This window comes from Erpetoichthys calabaricus, chromosome 1 (assembly GCF_900747795.2).
Source record: "Erpetoichthys calabaricus chromosome 1, fErpCal1.3, whole genome shotgun sequence".
In the NCBI taxonomy this organism is placed as follows: domain Eukaryota; kingdom Metazoa; phylum Chordata; class Cladistia; order Polypteriformes; family Polypteridae; genus Erpetoichthys; species Erpetoichthys calabaricus.
Window position 1 is genome coordinate 354752904 of NC_041394.2, and position 18070 is coordinate 354770973.

Genomic DNA, 18070 nt, shown 5'->3' on the forward strand with positions numbered 1-18070 from the left:
ACTTATTTCAGACAATATCCTGATACGAATGAGCAGTGGTGAGAAAGGAACAACTTTAAAGTTAAAATGTTTTATCCAGTCATAGCAATACTGACTGAATTCATCCACACTACTGCCAGGGGAGATAAGTTTCATCGTCCTAATTAATGATTATTAGAGCGATAATAGAACGATTCACTAATATTCTACTGAATGAATCCTTCAGACCCCAAAGAATGCTAATGACTTAACCAGGGGGACACTGGAACAGACAAACTTCACTTAGCATGTTGGATTTGTGGACACAACAATCTGGACTTGCAGTAGGACTTGTCATTGCAGATTGGATCACATCTTTCTACCACCTCCAAGCCCGGACGTGACAGCAGTAGCTCTCTTATTCAAGCCACAAGTTTGCATGGATGTCTGGAACTGCATAAAAAAAAAAAATGAAAGGAACACTTTGAAAGCACATGAGATCTTGATGGGGAAAAAAAAAAATTCCTTCTGTCTATCTCTACTGCTATGGTGATGTGTTAGGAACAAAAGGATGGAAATAAAAATAACCTACAGAGAGAGCGCTGAATTCAAAGACACCCCAGAAATCAAAGGGAAAAAAAATGACGTCAGGCGAGTCCATTTTGCCAATATTTCATTGGAGCAACTTCAGATCGTACTCAGTAGTTTGTATGCCCTGCAAAACACCACCTGATAATGTCCATTTGAGAAGATGGATGGTGTCCTGTGGGGATCTCCTCCCAGATCTGGACCAGGGCATCACTGAGCTCCTGGACAGGCTGACACATCAGATGGAACCAAAGATAATGTCCCACCCAGAGGTGGTCTATTGGATTGAGGTCATGCGAGTGAGCGTGGGTTGGGTGGTGGCAGTCAATGGGATCAATTCCTTCATCCTCTTGCCATATGAGGCTGGACATTGCTATGCACCAGGAGGAATCCAGTAGCCACTGGGACAATTAGTCCAAGGATTTCATTCCGTTGCCTAATGGCAGTCAAGGTGCCATTGTCTAGCCTGTAGAGGTCTGTGCGTCCCTCCATGGATATGCCACCCCAGACCATCACTGACCCACCACCTAACCGGCCATGCTGAACAATGTTACAGGCACATTAATGTTCTCCACGGCTTCTCCGGACCCTTTCACGTCTACCACATGTGCTCAGGGTGAACCTGCTCTCATCTGTGAAAAGCACAGGGCACCCGCCAGTGGTGGACCTGCCAATTCTGGTACTCTATGGCAAATGCCAATCAAGCTCCACTGTGCCCACTAAAGGACACCGGGCCCTAAGGCCACCCTCATGAAGTCTGTTTCACACCAGTGGCCTGCCTGCCTGCCTGCCTGCTGGAGGTAATTTTGTAGGCTCTGGTAGTGCTCATCCTGTTCCTCCTTGCCCAAAGGAGCAGATACCGGTGGGTCCTGCTGATGTGGTATGGGTCTTCTACAAGGGGCCCTGTCCAGCTCTCCTAAAGGAACTGCCTGTCTCCTGGAATCTCCTCCATGCCCTTGAGACTGTGCAGAGAGACACAGCAAACCTTCTGGCAAAGGGAGGCATTCCTGGAGATGTTGGACTACCTGTGCCAGCTCTGTAGGGTCCAAGTATGGCCTCATGCTACCAGTAGTGACACTGACTGTAGCCAAATGCAAAACGAGTGAAATAACAGATGAGGAGGGAAAATGTCAGTGGCCTCCCTCCACGCGTTAAACCATTCATTCCTGTTTTGGGGGTCGTCTCATTGTTGCCCCTCTAGTGCACCAAAGCAGCTGAAACTGATAAACAAGCCCCTCTGCTACTTAACTGACCAGATTAATAGTCCAGAAGTGTCACTGACTTGATGATATACTCTTATTAAAAAAGATTCCTTTCATTTCTTTGAAATTAATATAGATATTAAAATATTTTATATATATATAAAATTCACCTGTTGTGTGTCTTCATACCTACAATGTTAGTCAGAGAAAGTGTTTTTAAATTGAAAACTACTTTTTGCTTAATATTTCTTTAAGTTTGATATTGCAGTTTATGCTTATTATGTTCAAAACTGTTAATGCTCAACCGTATTTTTAATTTCTGAAATTCCTAGAATTGCACAATACAAGATAGCCATAACCATTAAGAAATGACTTGACATAGAACATATACTGGAAACCGTCATTCTGCATATAGAATGAACACTCGGGACTGAAACAGTAATGAACCGTGCTGCAGCACACGATTGTTTGTCTGGTTTCCTGGCCAGTATTTTTCTCTCTTTCGCTGGCAGACGTGTGTCCCAAATGACTCAAACCTCCTTCTTTTCTGTTCTTAAGGTCTGAGTGTGCCTCTGTGATAATGGAACTGTGGATCTTTTTGCGTAGTCTTCCAGTGCAGTAGTCTGGCAACATTGTTGTGTTTCTTAGGGCAGAACCCTTCTGTCATCAGCATCTCGCAGCTGGCAAGCAGATCAGTGACTAATTTGTTCTGGTGTGTGATTACACTGTAATTATGGGTGTGTATAGATTTATCAATCTATTTAATGAACTTGTATCAAAAGCTAAATTTATCAGCTGGGGATAAAATAAAGTTCTCTCTGTTTCCATCTCCGTTTTGCTGAATCTGAACATATCTGCTTTCTCATTCTTTTCTAATAACATTATAATTATTATTTTCTGTTGTTGCCTTGAACCAACTGGTGTGCAGGCTAGTGTCGTGTGCCGTTACTATTAAGTACCCTTACTTGGTCTTAACTCACTCCTTGTAAGCCATCTATTGGTTTGTTCTTGGTCTACATGGGGCTGGGGCTGGAGCAGGAGGTCGGCGTCTTTCCCTCTGTTTTTATGGCCTCCCCAGTGTGTGTTTGCATGTGCTTCTTAAGATTTGTGTTTGTCGAGTATCTTCTGCCACATTCCAAACAGCCATAGGGCTTCTCTCCGGTATGCATCCTCATGTGGTCCGCAAGCTTATCTCTTCTTAAAAATCCTTTCCCACATTCCGAACAGCAATAGGGTTTCTCTCCAGAATGAATTCTCATGTGGTTTGCAAAATTATCTCTTCTTAAAAATTCTCTCCCACATTCAGAACAGCAGAAGGGTCTTCCTACAGTATGAATACTTGTGTGTTTATGAAGAAGACTCCTTGTTGTAAATTGTTTGCCACACTCAGGACAGCGATGAGGCTTCTCCCCCGTGTGAGTTCTCATGTGGCTGTTAAGTCCTCCTATTTCATAGAATCCTTTCCCACATTCAGAACAGCTAAAGGGCTTCTCTCCCGTATGAATTCTCGTGTGGATCTCAAGATGGAGTTTCTTATTAAATCGTTTTCCACACTCAGAACAGCCATATGGCCTTTGACTTGTATGGCTCCGCTGACTCCCTTTGTTTTCAAGTTGGCATTTCAAACTTTTCCTTTGCTCTTGGCCGGCAGGCGAAGCTCCTGAAGGAGTACTGTTCACCTGTTGTGGATTGTTAATGGTGAAAAACACAAGCATAGGCACAGCTGGCACAGAATTGAACTGCAAAGAGGATCTCGCCAAAACCTCTGACCCAGATGTCAACACCCTCATATTTTCATCATTCGGTGTCTGTTGTGGTCTGACCTGAAGTGAGGTCTCAGCAGCTAATGATGGGGAAAAGCGGACACCCTCCAGCATATCTGCAGAAAGACAAATGCACAATCGTGAGTGACTATGTGAACTTGACAGGGAGACGTGACAACCATTTAGAGAAATGCCACTCACTCCAGTTTAAGCAACCTAATGAAACAATGCTTCTCTAACCTTGGCACAAAGTTTTACTTTATTCCGACAGTTTACATTTAATCTGCTTAGCTCTGCAATTAACCACAATTACAGCATGTGATTAAATATCCACTTACTTTATCAATCAACTAACTGACTGTGGTTAAAAATAAATAACTTTTGTGCAAGCATTTTATTCAAAAATGGTAGCCTTGTCTTCCTTAGACATTGCTGCAAAACTACATTTGCCAAAAACAAAGTTACTGACTTTAATACCTAATTGAATACTTAAGGCTACTGTCCACAGCAAGGCACAGAGACTTCAACTAGTAAACCTTGACAAAAGGTGCCTAGAATGAATGGAGTGTTTGATTGTGCCCACTACGCAGCAGCAAAGATGTCGAGATGAACTAGGCAGTGTGCATTCCATCCATCCATTATCCAACCCGCTATATCCTAACTACAGGGTCACGGGGATCTGTTGGAGCCAATCCCAGCCAACACAGGGCGCAAGGCAGGAAACAAACCCGGGCAGGGCGCCAGCCCACCACAGGACACACACACACACAAGGGACAATTTATGATCGCCAATGCACCTAACCTGCATGTCTTTGGACTGTGGGAGGAAACCCACACAGACACAGGGAGAACATGCAAACTCCATGCAGGGAGGACCCGGGAAGCGAACCACAGGTCTCCTTACTGCAAGGCAGCAGCGCTACCACTGCGCCACCGTGCACTCCACTGGTCCTTTTCATAATGGCGCTAAATTCAGTATGTCATCAATCTTTACACATTTATATACTGTATATATATATCTATCTATATCATATACAGGTAAAATTCCATTACAACGAATACCTTTACAATGAAATTTTCATTACAACGAAGTATTTTTATGGTCCTGACAGCTTCCCCATATGACGCGAGTCTATAGAAACTCATTACTACGAAATCCATTCAGCAGATACTTTCATTACAACGAAGTGCACAAAAGACCTTGAAATGCCTGAATGAATCATCCACAGAGCAGTTAGTTCTGTGGCCGCAGCTCAGTCGTGCACAACAATCCCCAAACACAAACATTGTACATTTGTTTTCTTTCTTCGAACTTTCCTTGTACTGGTTTTTTTTTTCCTTTTTTGTTTCCTGTGGGTTTCGTTGATTCATTTTGCTTATTGCTCGTCAACATTTGAAAAACATCCATTGGAATTTAACTTATTGTCACCCTCCTTTAGAAACAGTAGACACGAAAAAACGATAACAGTTCATATTAGAAAAAAAAAAAACTAACTTTTTACAGCTCTCGATTGCAGCAAAAAGAAAAAAGACGTTGCCAGTGAATTCAGAATTTCATTATCGACGCTGTCAACTTTCTTGAAAGACAGAGCAAAAAAAGTAGAAAAATCTCGGGTTGTCAATGTATGTGAACTGCTGCATTTGAAGACGTCGAAAAAGCCGTTTTGATGTGGTTCAGTGATTCTCGTTCAAGAAACATTCCTATTAATGTGGCACTCATTCAAGGTAAATGTGAGGTTTGTAATCTCTCTTGGGCCCTCCCACAACTGGACAGCAAGCTGAAGAACGTCCCGAAGTGCGATCTCCGCATCTGTACAGGGCAATAGCAGATATGCTGCGTCTCTCCACCAAAGGAAACAGTGTTATGCTTGGGTCACAGATTTGCACAGAAACACAGAAGATTGTAGAGACAGGAACTTCATTCAAACACTGCAAACAAACATTTGTCTCTGTTTCAAAAGTTTAAACGTGCTCCTTGACAAGACGGTGATGACAAATCCATCTCACAATTAAAAGAATGCAAACATATCTTCCTCTTCAAAAGAGTGTGCGTCAGGAGCAGGGAAGGACAGAGATAGAGAAAGGTAAACAAACAATCAGCAACTGACAGGTGCTTTTGGACTTTTAAGTCTGCGAAGTACCGCGCGGATCACGTGATAGATCAGCCGCAAGTAAGCCCAGCAGCAAGGGAGCGATGTGAAGGTAGTCTTTCAGCGCCTTTTTTTTTTTTTTTAACCTGTAGGGGGTGCGATCAGCCCCCCAGCTCACAACAGAAAAGATCTCGAGGGGTGATGCAAGGTTAGGAGCACGTAAATTGTAAATGCAGATAACAGGATTACTTGATCACTGATCTGGCCACGATCCTGCCTTACTGCTGTGTCTGTGTATAGCAGAGTGGCAGATCACGTTACAATAAATAAGTGTGCCGTTCCTGTTTCAAGCTGAATAACGCTGGTTTTGTTAAAGTACTGAGACTCAGCCTCGTGTTTTGGGGTGCAAGACAGGGACTTAAAGTGCGACCCCGATCTTTTAGGATTTGCTTCTGTGTCACTTCACTGCAGCGCTATGAGCCTGTTGTTACCCTGCCCCGGCAACGGACAAACAATCTTCCACAGAGAGTCTGTAATCGCGCTTCAGGATGGCCTTCAGCGGGTCATTCCCGTTGTGGGGTCTCAAAAGAGTTCAGAAACCTCACGATATGACGAAGAAATAATGATTCGGCTCCTGATTGATAACTGTGCAGCCCACAACATGCTTCCACATTTAGACAATGTTCACGTTGAATTCCTCCCACCCAACTACACAGCAGAGCTTCAGCCATTGGTTTTGGGCATCATTCGCACCCTGAAAGTGTTTTATCGCAAGGAAATGCTAAGAAAAATTCTCGTCAGCATAACTTGTAGGTAGGATTTGAGTAAAATTAACACAGAAGCCATTGAAATGACTGCAAACGCCTGGACACAAGTTAAAGAAAGCACTACAGTAACAAATACAGAATCTCATTACAACAAAATTTTCGTTACAGCAAAATATTTTTTAGGTCCTGTGAGTTCGTTGTAACGGAATATTACCTGTATCTATATCTATAGACACACACACACATACATACATATACATATAGCCGTCACCATCAGATGAAAATGATTAGACTTACAGGAATCAAAAGAAATATATAACAAATGAGGAAGGGGTAGGGTGGGGGTTTGGATTAATAAGGTGGGGTTCAGAGGGTGTACGTCTTAAAGTCTTTTTTTATTTGGATGCTCTTTCTTTATAAGCCTGCATACGCTGGGTTCTTGTCCAAGTGTTGTTTCATAGCCATGATGGTACCTCAGCTAAACAAATTGGGGGGTGGGTGGAGGGGCAGGCAGGTGTAATAAGGAAGTGTGAGGGATGGAGCATTAGGCCAGCTTGGCAAGGGTGACTGTGTTGGGACTTAGAGCCTATAAGTCATCCACCACAGGAAGGCTATAATCTGAGTAACAAAACAACTGGTGTATGAGTTGTACAGGTATTCTATTGGTCTAAAGTATGGCTGCTTAGGCCTGGTTTTGAATAAGAGCCCACTTTGCACCCCAACACCCCATTTGTCCATGGATTAGGACAGGAATGTATAAAGTTGGTCACCTTAACCATGCAAAAACCTGACCCACACAGTCATGAAAAGAACACACTGAGGAGCACAACTCGGCACCCTTACCAAGACAGTGGGGATGCCTTGAACTGGTTTGGTAGGGGTGATTCAGTGCAGACATTCTGTAAGTGAACCCCCACAGGGAGGCCATAAAACTACCATGTTGGAAAGATTCAGCTAAACTGGCAGGTATAAAAAGGAAGTGTGGGGGATGGAGCATCAGACTAGCTTGGCAAGGGTGACTGTGTTTGGACGTACTGTATAACCTTTAAGCCATCCACCGCAGGAAGGCCATAAACTGACTAAACAAAACAACTGGTGGATAAGCTGTACGGGAATTCTACTGGTCTGAAGTATGGCCGTTCGGGATTGGCTTTGAATCAGAGTCCATTCTATACCACAACACCCCATTTGTCATAGGATTTGGACAGGAATGTATAAAGTTAGTCGCTTTACCCCAGTTGGCTATGAAGTGAACACAATGAGGAGCACAACTTGGCAGCCATATTCAGACAGGCAGGTCCTGTCCTGAACAAAATTGACTAGAAATGATGACTTGATCAGACATATTTGGGTAACTACAAGTCTGTGTGCTGCCCAAAACTATATATCTAGTATTTATCAGGTTGAAGGTTGCCAATATTCACATGTATTTTGCTTCATTATTATTATTTTATGTATTATCAATAATACTTTTAGACTAACTCCTTAATTCCTGCTTGTCTTTTACTCTTTGCAATTGCCCACGATTACAGATGTAGAAAGGAAGATGGGGAGAAGTTATAAAGTATAATACCTTAAAAACAGTGGTAAGTCTATGGGATTTGAGGTATTCTTACAAAAGTCTGCACAATAAGAAGTACAAAGGGGGAAAGTAGAGTCACCTTGGACTCCACCAAGACAAAACAGTATCAAACAGGTATCAAGTATCGCCAAGTTTCACTGGTGTCGATATCAAATGCAATGATTCTGGTATCGACATATCCCTAACTTGAATACTACTTAAGAAAAATTTTAAATGTAGGTGATAAAATATTAACTATTTGTCAAACCTATCACCAAAAATCACTTAACAGAACTTTGGAAAGCAACAATGTTAAACAACATTTTTCAAATTGCATGCTAACCATCATTACCCATCAATCTATGATAGTGATGGAACCTCAGGGGTATCCCGTCACCCGGATGATAACAGACAACGCGCATGGAGGGTTTTTGCAACTGACTGTCTAGGAGACACACATCACTTATTATGCAATGGTGGTGTTGGGAGGAAATGAAAGATGATGTCATGGCATAACATAAAAATATTAATAACTTCAATTCATCATGAAACCAGAAACTGGCCAAACCTCCTAAGCAGACATTTACTTTGCAAAAATGCAGATTAGCTCAAAACAATTAAGAAAGAATAAAACACTAAACAGATATTCAGACATTACTGAAATTTCAGCTTTTGTGAGTGTAATGTACGAGGGACTACCCAAAAATAACCGGAATTGGGGAAAAAAAAAAATTTGGCTTCCTGAAACTTTAGTCTCCTTCAAAGTCCTCTCCACATGAATGAATGCACTCATCCCAACCGTTTTCCCACTGGTGGAAACATTTTTGGAATTGCTGAAGAGGAACGTTGTCCAAGGCATGCAGCGATTTTTCTTTGACTTCTTCCACAGTACAAAAACGCTTTCCTTTTGAGTTCTTTTTTCATATGCGGTGACAAGAAAAACTCCCATGAAGCAAGGATCAGGGACCTCATGCATAACGCCGTGTGTAGAATTCACACTAAAACATGGCGTAACGACAAAAGCAAAAATGTGCGTACGCACAAAAAAAATCCAGATGCATAAATCTTTGTGTTTGCCAACTTCCACATTCTTCTGCTCCATAAATCCCAGTCAGCGTGAAAAGTAACACACGTGCACGCGCCTGCTGCCACTCCCCTTCTCCTCCCAGAAGCCTTTAAGCTCAGCATTCTGCGAAAAGACAATGGCAAAAGCATGGGGGGAAAATAGAAGAATTTCAGCGAATACCAAGTGGAGGCAACGAAAAACGTACTATTTGTTGGTTTAAGCAGTGATATAAACAACAAAAGGAAGTTGATCGAGTGACAGAGTGTCGGAGAAACTCGAAAGCTCAAGTTCACAAAGTTGCACAGTGCTCGAAATAAAAAAAAGAAATCGCATATCAAAGTCGGCGTGAAAAGGCAAGTCATAGCCCACCGCCTGAGTGTCATATGAAAGCTTATTAGGGTACAGAGGAAAAAAAGGCACACAATGGGGGGAAAAAAGCACGAAATGTCAACTTTAACCTCGAAATTTCCAATCAGTTTATTTTGTCATTAAAGTAGAACATCATAAACTTCATCTTAAAATCGTTTAATTTACTAGTTTCTCAAATCCCATCGTAACTAAAGTAGTACGTTAAATGCTTTGTTCTGTATTTGATCTTCTATGTGCTGTATGTGTGTGAATCACTACGTGCTTCCGGGTTTTCTCTTCCTCCAACAGGACACAGAATCCATTACATTCGTAATATTACAGCTCTCTGAATAATTAAAATACTGAGATGTATACGTGATATCATTTTCATGATGATAGGAGTTAAAACATGTTATTAAACATGGGAACACGGTGGTACAGTGATAGTGACGAGCTGGCGCCCTGTCCAGATTATTCCTACCTCCCACAAGATGCTTACCTGTGCCGTGCACGACCTTCGATGAAATACTTAATTGCAGCAGTACTGTCTCTTTCAAACATACTAATCCCCAATTCCTGTCCTTACTTTTCTTTCTCCAAATACCCAATCGCCACACAATCAGCTCTGTAATAGACGTGAAGCCATCTGTAAGCGGAGAACGCAGATTCTTCAAAACTTTTAAGGAACATTAAAATATCTTCGTAGTACATGTTTAATTATTCTATCCATCTATCCTTTCAGTATCACGGCAGCCAAGAATACAGCACAAGGCAGGAACAATCCGTGAACGGAGCACCAGATCCTCACTAGTGCCGTGGCACCGTGTCCTCACATGTTTAATTATTAACAATATAGATTATTTAAATGAAGTTAAAAGTTTTATCTGTACAGTATAATAAACATTCTGCTGCATTTCATCTTAAAAATAATATTGTCATCATATGTAAATATGCGCTTTATAAAAGTGGCTCAGGTTGTGTAATATTATAACTGCACCCCAAGTTTACAGTGAGATGATTGTACTTATAAGTACAAACAGTTCTACAAGGAGCACTTTATGGACTGATTTGAGTGCGTTTAGAGTTCTTGGGATGAAACTGTTTCTGAATCGCGAGGTCAGTACAGTATGCACTTGTCGCATGACAGCAGTTCAATAGACAACATGGCTGAGGCAGCGTGTGCTTGATGCTTTATCCCGATAATTCTCTTTCTGATCATTTGCTGTACAGCTGTGATTCACACTCAGATACAGTGATATAAATACTCCGAGTGGTGCAGTGAGAGTAATATGGAAAAAGATGATTTGCTGTGGCAACACCTAATGGGAGCAGCTGACAGAAGAAGAAGAAGGTGCAGTGAGAGTAACAACGCTAAAGCAGCTATAGTATTTGGAATACTTTGGCCATTCCCTGGACCATTATATTGTTACAGATTAATTACAATCCGATGCCTTAAACTAATAAACAATATGCGGTTAATTTCAGTGTATTTGATAAAGTTGCATCAGGGATGTGGATCTAAAAAAGAAAGGGAAACCACACTGGAACAAAAGCACTGCTTTACTGGGTGCCGCCAGTTTGCAAAACTGAGCGAAGAATTTGTGTACGCCAGGGTTTGAGCTACCGTGAAAATGTGCGTGGCTTTACACCAAGTTTAGGTTTTATACATCGCGATTTGAGCGTGGAAACGGGAGCACACAACATTTTTGTGCGTACGCACCGTTTATACATGAGGCCCCTGGTGAGTAGGGAAAGTGGCAAGAACTCCAAGACACACAAGATAATTCCGAAATCTCTTCAATAGTCTTATGACAATCCCCGTAAGTTGCATTGTGAACTTTTTCAAGATTTTCATCATTCCTAATTGTGGAAGGTCGGCCAGATCTTGGTTGGTCTTCAAGTGACATTTCCCCTCGTTTGAAACGTGAAAAACACTCCTAGACCTGTGTTTTACTTCAAACTCCCTCTTTAAAAGCAGTTTGAAGCCATCACTACAGTTTCAGCAGCTGTTTTGCCTAAGAGAAAACAAAATTCAACACAGACTCACTGTTCTGTATGATCACCCATCACAAAAATCGTAGAACCTATTTAAAAAGCACCAAGAAAAACCAACACAGAATATCATATGAACAAAACAGAGCAACATCACTTGGCAGACTGCCACAGAATACTGTAAGTGTGCTACACCTAGCGGTGAAATTCGCAACTAAGTCGAGATTGTGTGCCAGGTTCAGATTCCGGTTGTTTTTGGGTACCTCCTTGTATATTAACGTTTTGACCTTCCCTGTATGTTCACTTTCAGCCTCCACTTACCTTTGCCAGACTGACTCACAGATGATGGCTGACCTGCCGCTGTGCTCCGTGAGGTTTCCTCACTGGTCTCTGTGTCTGAATAAACCTCAGACTTCATGCTGACAGAATGCTCCTCAACAGAGCAGGTTCTGCTGTGAAGACAGACCAACCCACTTACACCTCCATCTTGACACCCATACTGGCAGATGGACTCCGACTTAAATTTAAAGTCTTCCTCCTTGACTATAATTTTATAGTCGTGTATGTCACCGATGACAGGCTTCTCCTCAGGCTCTTCCTTAATGCCCACTGTCCCCTGTTCATAATCCTCATTCTTAATGCAGAGACTCTCTGGTTTAGGGTGCACATGTTTCCAGTCACAGTCCTCCTCCTTAATATTTATAGAGCTTTTCTCCATGCCTTTCATGCCCTCCTCAGTCATTTCCATGTTCCAGAAAACGGCAGATTAATCTTTCTCACTGTGGAAAGAAATATTTTAGTTCAAACAGACAAACCAATAAAGCCTGAATGCACTACAATTTCTTCTTATAGTATCTACTTCATAAATAATACTACATTTTATTTATTCATAGGCGCCTTTCTAAGCACTCAAGAACACTGAACAATAGATAAAGCAAACATTATGAACAAAACTAAAAAAATACAAAAATTAAAATCAGACAGAGCAATTATAATCAAAGAGAAAAAGCAGTCTTAAACAAATTAGTTTTAAGTTTAGATTTGAAAAGTGAGAATGAATCATTATTTCTAAACTCGGATGGTAGTGAGTTCCAAAGCTGGGGAGCACAGCAACTGAATGCCGTGGTGGTAAGATGGGTGAAGGGGACAGTCAAGTGGATGGAGGAAGAGGATTTAAGGGTGAAGGAGGGAATGGTAACATGAAGGAGGACAGACAGATATGGAGGGGTGAGGTTGTGGAAAGCCTTAAAACTTAGTAGGAGAATTTTGAATTGAATTCAGAACTGAATTACTGTGTAAATGAAACCATTTAAGTTCTATCCAAAAAAAAAAAGAAAAAAGAAAACAAATCCCTTACCTGTGATGACCATCGGGAGAAAGCGCCTTCTCACAGCAGGTGGTGTTTGCCTATAAAAACTCCTCAATTACCCCTGTGTGCTGTATGCACATGGGATGGGGGAGATTATAACGGACTGAAAGCATCTCTATAGCATTCCTCAGTCTTTTCACACTGGAGGAAAAGACACTCATTTCCATGGCTTGAACTGTGCCACTGAATTGACAGCCACAACTGTTCAAACCTTCTTAACTCTTTTAGGGCGGATGTCGACTTTTGTCGACAGGAGGGGTTGAAGGCGAATGTCGACAAAAGTCGACATCCAGGGATAGAGGGCGACAATCAGCTGTTAATGGCGACAAATCTCACTGTCACGTCACAGGCATTCCCTCTGTGCTTGGAGGAATGCTAGACTCGTTGACTCGGCAAATAAACATTGCGTGTGCGTGAGTTGCGAAATGTAAACAAAGGCAAGATGGCACTGGCCGCTGTGTCACCCGATCATAAAATTTCAATATATTACAGGTGCTGATGCTGAGATACTGAATTTGGGACTTTCATTAGTTGTCAGTTATAATCATCAACATTAACAGAAGTAAACATTAGAAATACATCAGTCTGTGTGTAATGAATGAATCTAATATACAAGTTTCACTTTTTGAATGGAATTACTGAAATCAACTTTGTCATGATATTCTAATTTTATGACCAGCACTTGTATATAGCAAACAACCGAATGAAGATGAAACCGACACTTTGTTAATTATATAGAAAAAAACATCTCAGGTGGCTCTGCAGCACTGCACCTAAAACTAGACCTTTCATTACAATTTCTTTGATGTTGAGTTTTAAACAGTTTTTGTGATTGATTTTCTTTTCTAACTTTTAGCACTGAGAGTGATCTATTAGAGTTTTGGGGGGGGGGGGGTGCATGTTTAAGTTTTCCTGCCATCATCAGCTGACATTGCCTGGTCTATTATGTGAATTTCCCTGTGATTAATAAAGTATCCATCTGTCTATGCATCACAGTATGGGGACTAACGAAAGTAGGCTTAATTTGAATATCACAGTTAGTAGTAGTTGTCAGCATCACTTGAACGTATAAAGTTACCAGTATTAAGTTTAAAAAACAAAAACTGCAAATCTAGTGCGTCTGTCGCGTATTTTTCTGTTACCGGGGTACAGGCAGCACCTTTTCAGATTGTCTGTGCAGTTTTGTAAAGGAGAGGCACATCAGTACGTTTGCTTCTTGCTTTACACTCAACGTAATCGGAATACACTTTGTTTGACATACTTTGTTATTCTCTTAGGGGAAATGGTCTCTTGGCAGGAGGCCCTTCCCAGTGCTCAAAACATCACTCCTACCTATTACGCACATTCCTTTTAACGCGTTACCTCATAACTGCTCCCGAGAAAGTGGTGCTGAGCTTTGCTGTGTACGTATGGCTGTCATCGACATAAAATGTACCGATTTCTGAAATATTGAGGCAGATTATTTCAGTCGTGGGAGTAAATAACGCGACCACCCGAACATTTGTCTAAGGAAACTGATCATGGGGACGATTCTACTCAGGACTACCGAAAAGGTGTGCGAAGCTAACAAATCCCCGGACTACGAATTCCTTAACTGTAACCCACTTATAGGTTAACTTGGCCAATAACCGAGTTTTTTTACTCGTGGAGAAATACAGGTCTACTAACCTGTTTTTTCAGAGACCAATAACCCAACATCTTTAGCTGGAATATGGGTCTATATGGCATTTCAGAAAACATGTTACTGTGAATAACCAGATTATTAAAGTTCACATACACGCACTGACTGACATCGCTGTGCGGGAGGAGACAGCAAGCAGGCGGCTGCGCGTGCACGCTACAGACGCGAGGGATGGCATTTTGCCCGGAGCATGCGTTCTATCCAATACAAAAAGCGCGAGCACAAACTGATCCGTAACAATCAAACCTTAGTGCGCCTGCGCTAAATCAGAAGGGACACAGAATTCCACGGGGCACCGATATCTTCGAGAGCTAGAAACATGTTTATGTATTTAGAGGGAAGTGATCTACACCCGTTAAGGTTTCACATCCTTTCCATTTTCACGATTAAAGTTCTCTCGCTCTTCCACAACACAGACCGGACATTAACATGAACACCGAGAAACAGGAGGGTGACATTATAAAGTGAAATTTTAAAGAGTCGGAGAAGTAATCGAGCGGTGAGGAAACGCGGCTCCCCTACGTATTCACTCGAGCAAATGATAAAAGGAAAGACGATGAAGTCGAATGTACCGCTCAGCTCGGAGTTGACAGTGCAGAAAGTCCGTCCTCATATCTTTAAAATAACCGTCGGAATTTAGAGTACTTACCGCCGTGTTCTCCGCAAACGACGCCGTGTCCAGGCGCTCCGGGAAAGTTCGGCATTTCCGCTTGTGACGTCACACACATCCCCGCCTTGTACTGTTGCGTCCGTTTGGGGCGGAGTTCTGGAAGACTGGCAACGGTGTTATTTGATTGGCTGTACAAAGTAAACTTGAATTGTGATTGGTCAGCAAGGCCCACTCAGGCCGCTGTGTTTAGGTTGACACAGAGTGAGAGCCAAGCAGTTCGTGTGGACTCGGGCTTTACGACTGAGGAACAGTAAAAGTGACGAGGAGAGGAATGGTAGATCTTTCGTAGCCGGCGTCAATGTAAACTAGCAGGCTAGTCCATGTTAAATCGGGGACCGTAATCCAGTCAAAGTGCAGACGTGTCGGCTGCTTTAGTGGTAGCAAAACTGCTTATATCTGAGAGAAAGCTTCATTTAATTATAGCTGCTGGCCGGAGAGAAATACACAGCTTTAATTGCTTACGTTTAAAATGTTTAATAAACACCTAGTAAAAATAAAGCTTAGTCCTTTGGTGAAACAACTTTGCAGAAGACGTCGAAAGATCGAAATTTTAAAAAAAAAATACATGGAGCAGTTAAAATGTTAACTGTTAAAGTCATTTTTTTCTGAAGGGAAACCTCATTTCAAAGGCTAGCTCCAGATGTGGGTGCACGCCACCGAAGAGTTGGGCACTATTCAGTACTGCCTGAAAGCTTTTGAAAGGGGTCGTGGGCAGATGTGTAAGACGGGGCCATAGTGGAAGAAGGTTAAAAAAAAATAAATGGGCACAATTTCTTTACGATTATAGGCAGTTATTTACCTAGTGTTTGTTGTGCATGCAGTAGGATAGGGGCACAGTTTTCCAGAGTAAAGGTTCTGTCGTGGTAAAGAGTTTTCCTTCCACCTGACAGAACAGGCTTCGAGGAGATTCTGGTCCACCATCCGGCGTCTCAGGAAGGGGAAGCAGTGCAGTGTCAACACTGTGTTTGGTGGGGATGGTGCGCTGCTGACCTCGACTCGGGACGTTGTGGGTCGGTGTGGGGAGTACTTCGAAGACCTCCTCAATCCCACTAACATGCCTTCCAATGAGGAAGCAGAGCCTGGGGACTCGGAAGTGGGCTCCCCCATCTCTGGGACTGAGGTCACCGAGGTGGTGAAAAAAACTCCTTGGTGGCAGGGACCCGGGGGTGGATGAGATACGCCCGGAGTTCCTCAAGGTTCTGGATGTTGTAGGACTGTCTTGGTTGACACGTCTCTACAACATCGCATGGACATCAGGGACAGTGCCTCTGGATTGGCAGACTGGGGTGGTGGTCCCCCTCTTTAAGAAGGGGGACCGGAGGGTGTGTTCCAACTACAGAGGGATCACACTCCTCAGCCTCCCTGGAAAAGTCCATTCGGGGGTTCTATAGAGGAGGGTCCATTGGATAGTCGAGCCTCGGATTCAGGAGGAACAGTGGACCAGCTCTATACCCTTAGCGGGGTCCTGGAGGGTGCATGGGAGTTTGCCCAACCAGTCTACATGTGTTTTGTGGACTTGGAATAGGCGTTCGACCGTGTCCCTCAGGGAATCCTGTGGGGGGTGCTCCGTGAGTATGGGGTACCGGACCCCCTGATAAGGGCTGTTCGGTCCCTGTACGATCGGTGCCAGAGCTTGGTCTGCATTGCCGGCAGTAAGTCGAACCCGTTTCCAGCGAGAGTTGGACTCTGCCAGGGCTGCCCTTTGTCACTGATTCTGTTCATAACTTTTATGGACAGAATTTCTAGGCGCAGCCAGGGTGTTGAGGGGGTCCGGCTTGGTGGACTCAGGATTGGATCACTGCTTTTTGCAGATGATGTTGTCCTGTTTGCTTCATCAGGCCGTGATCTTCAGCTCTCTTTGGATCGGTTCGCAGCTGAGTGTGAAGCGGCTGGGATTGGAATCAGCACCTCCAAATCCGAGACCATGGTCCTCAGCCGGAAAAGGGTGGAGTGCCCTCTCAGGATTGGGAGCGAGATTCTGCCCCAAGTGGAGGAGTTCAAGTATCTTGGGGTCTTGTTCACAAGTGAGGGAAGAATGGAGCGTGAGATCGACAGGCGGATCGGTCCGGCATCCGCAGTAATGCGGGCTCTGCATCGGTCTGTTGTGGTGAAAAAGGAGCTGAGCCGAAAGGCAAAGCTCTCAATTTACCAGTCGATCTATGTTCCTACCCTCACCTATGGTCATGAGCTATGGGTAGTGACTGAAAGAACGAGATCGCGAATACAAGCGGCTGCAATGAAATTTTCTCCACAGGGTGTCTGGGCTTTCCCTTAAAGATAGGGTGAGAAGCTCAGTCATCCGGGAAGGGCTCAGAGTAGAGCCGCTGCTCCTCCGCATCGAGAGGAGTCAGATGAGGTGGCTCGGGCATCTGATCAGGATGCCTCCTGGACGCCTCTCTGGTGAGGTGTTCCGGGCACGTCCAACCGGGAGGAGGCCCCGGGGAAGACCCAGGAGACGCTGGAGGGACTATGTCTCTCGACTGGCCTGGGAACGCCTTGGGATTCCCCCGGAAGAGCTAGAAGAAGTAGCCGGGGAGAGGGAAGTCTGCGCATTTCTGCTCAAGCTGCTGCCCCCGCGACCCGACCTCGGATAAGCGGAAGAGGATGGATGGATGGATGGATTATAAACAGGGCATTCAGTTATACTTGAATGCAAGACAAAACCTTACAAGTAACAAAAAGCAGTGCTACACCTAGTCTATCAGTTAGAAAATGATCTCCACAGTAAAGTTTGGATGGGAAACTACTATTCATAAGTTGCAGCAGGGTTTTCACCTCAATGCAACTATAGAAAGTTGGGTTAGTACCTGTTACTTTTGGGAAGTTCTGACATTCTTTGTAGAAATTTAAAAGTTTGGAGCTTTTGCTATTTCACTGTGTGTATATTTGAAGTCCCATTTGTTCCTGATACACTTCACCTCCTCCCTGACTGGTCTTTTCCCAATAAAATACTGAAAGAATTGGTTTAGATTGTATTTCTCCCCTTCTGTCATTTTCAACTGTAACTGCCGATCC

At 43.2% G+C, this 18070-nt stretch overlaps 2 protein-coding genes across 2 annotated transcripts in view; both read right to left on the reverse strand.

Moving 5' to 3' along the window:
- Nucleotides 1-18070, reverse strand: part of LOC114643527 (gastrula zinc finger protein XlCGF57.1-like) — a 318307-nt gene that overhangs the window by 180591 nt on the left and 119646 nt on the right. The gene's annotated exons all lie outside the window — the stretch shown is intronic.
- LOC114665472 (zinc finger protein 235-like) lies at nucleotides 1971-15124 on the reverse strand. Its single transcript, XM_028820076.2, has 3 exons — nucleotides 15035-15124; nucleotides 11657-12114; nucleotides 1971-3627 (listed from the first exon to the last, which is right to left on the reverse strand). The coding sequence occupies exons 2-3, from the start codon at nucleotides 12081-12083 to the stop codon at nucleotides 2762-2764; spliced, it is 1293 nt and encodes a 430-aa protein (XP_028675909.1). The 5' UTR covers nucleotides 12084-12114; nucleotides 15035-15124; the 3' UTR covers nucleotides 1971-2761.

What these genes read in the sequence shown, in the direction of transcription:
- LOC114665472 (XM_028820076.2), bottom strand. Translation starts at nt 12,083, where the DNA reads ATGGAAATGACTGAGGAGGGCATGAAAGGCATGGAGAAAAGCTCTATA. An exon ending in TGTGAGTCAGTCTGGCAAAG is followed by an intron (nt 3,628 to 11,656) that starts GTAAGTGGAGGC and finishes GTCTTTCTGCAG; the next exon opens with ATATGCTGGAGGGTGTCCGC.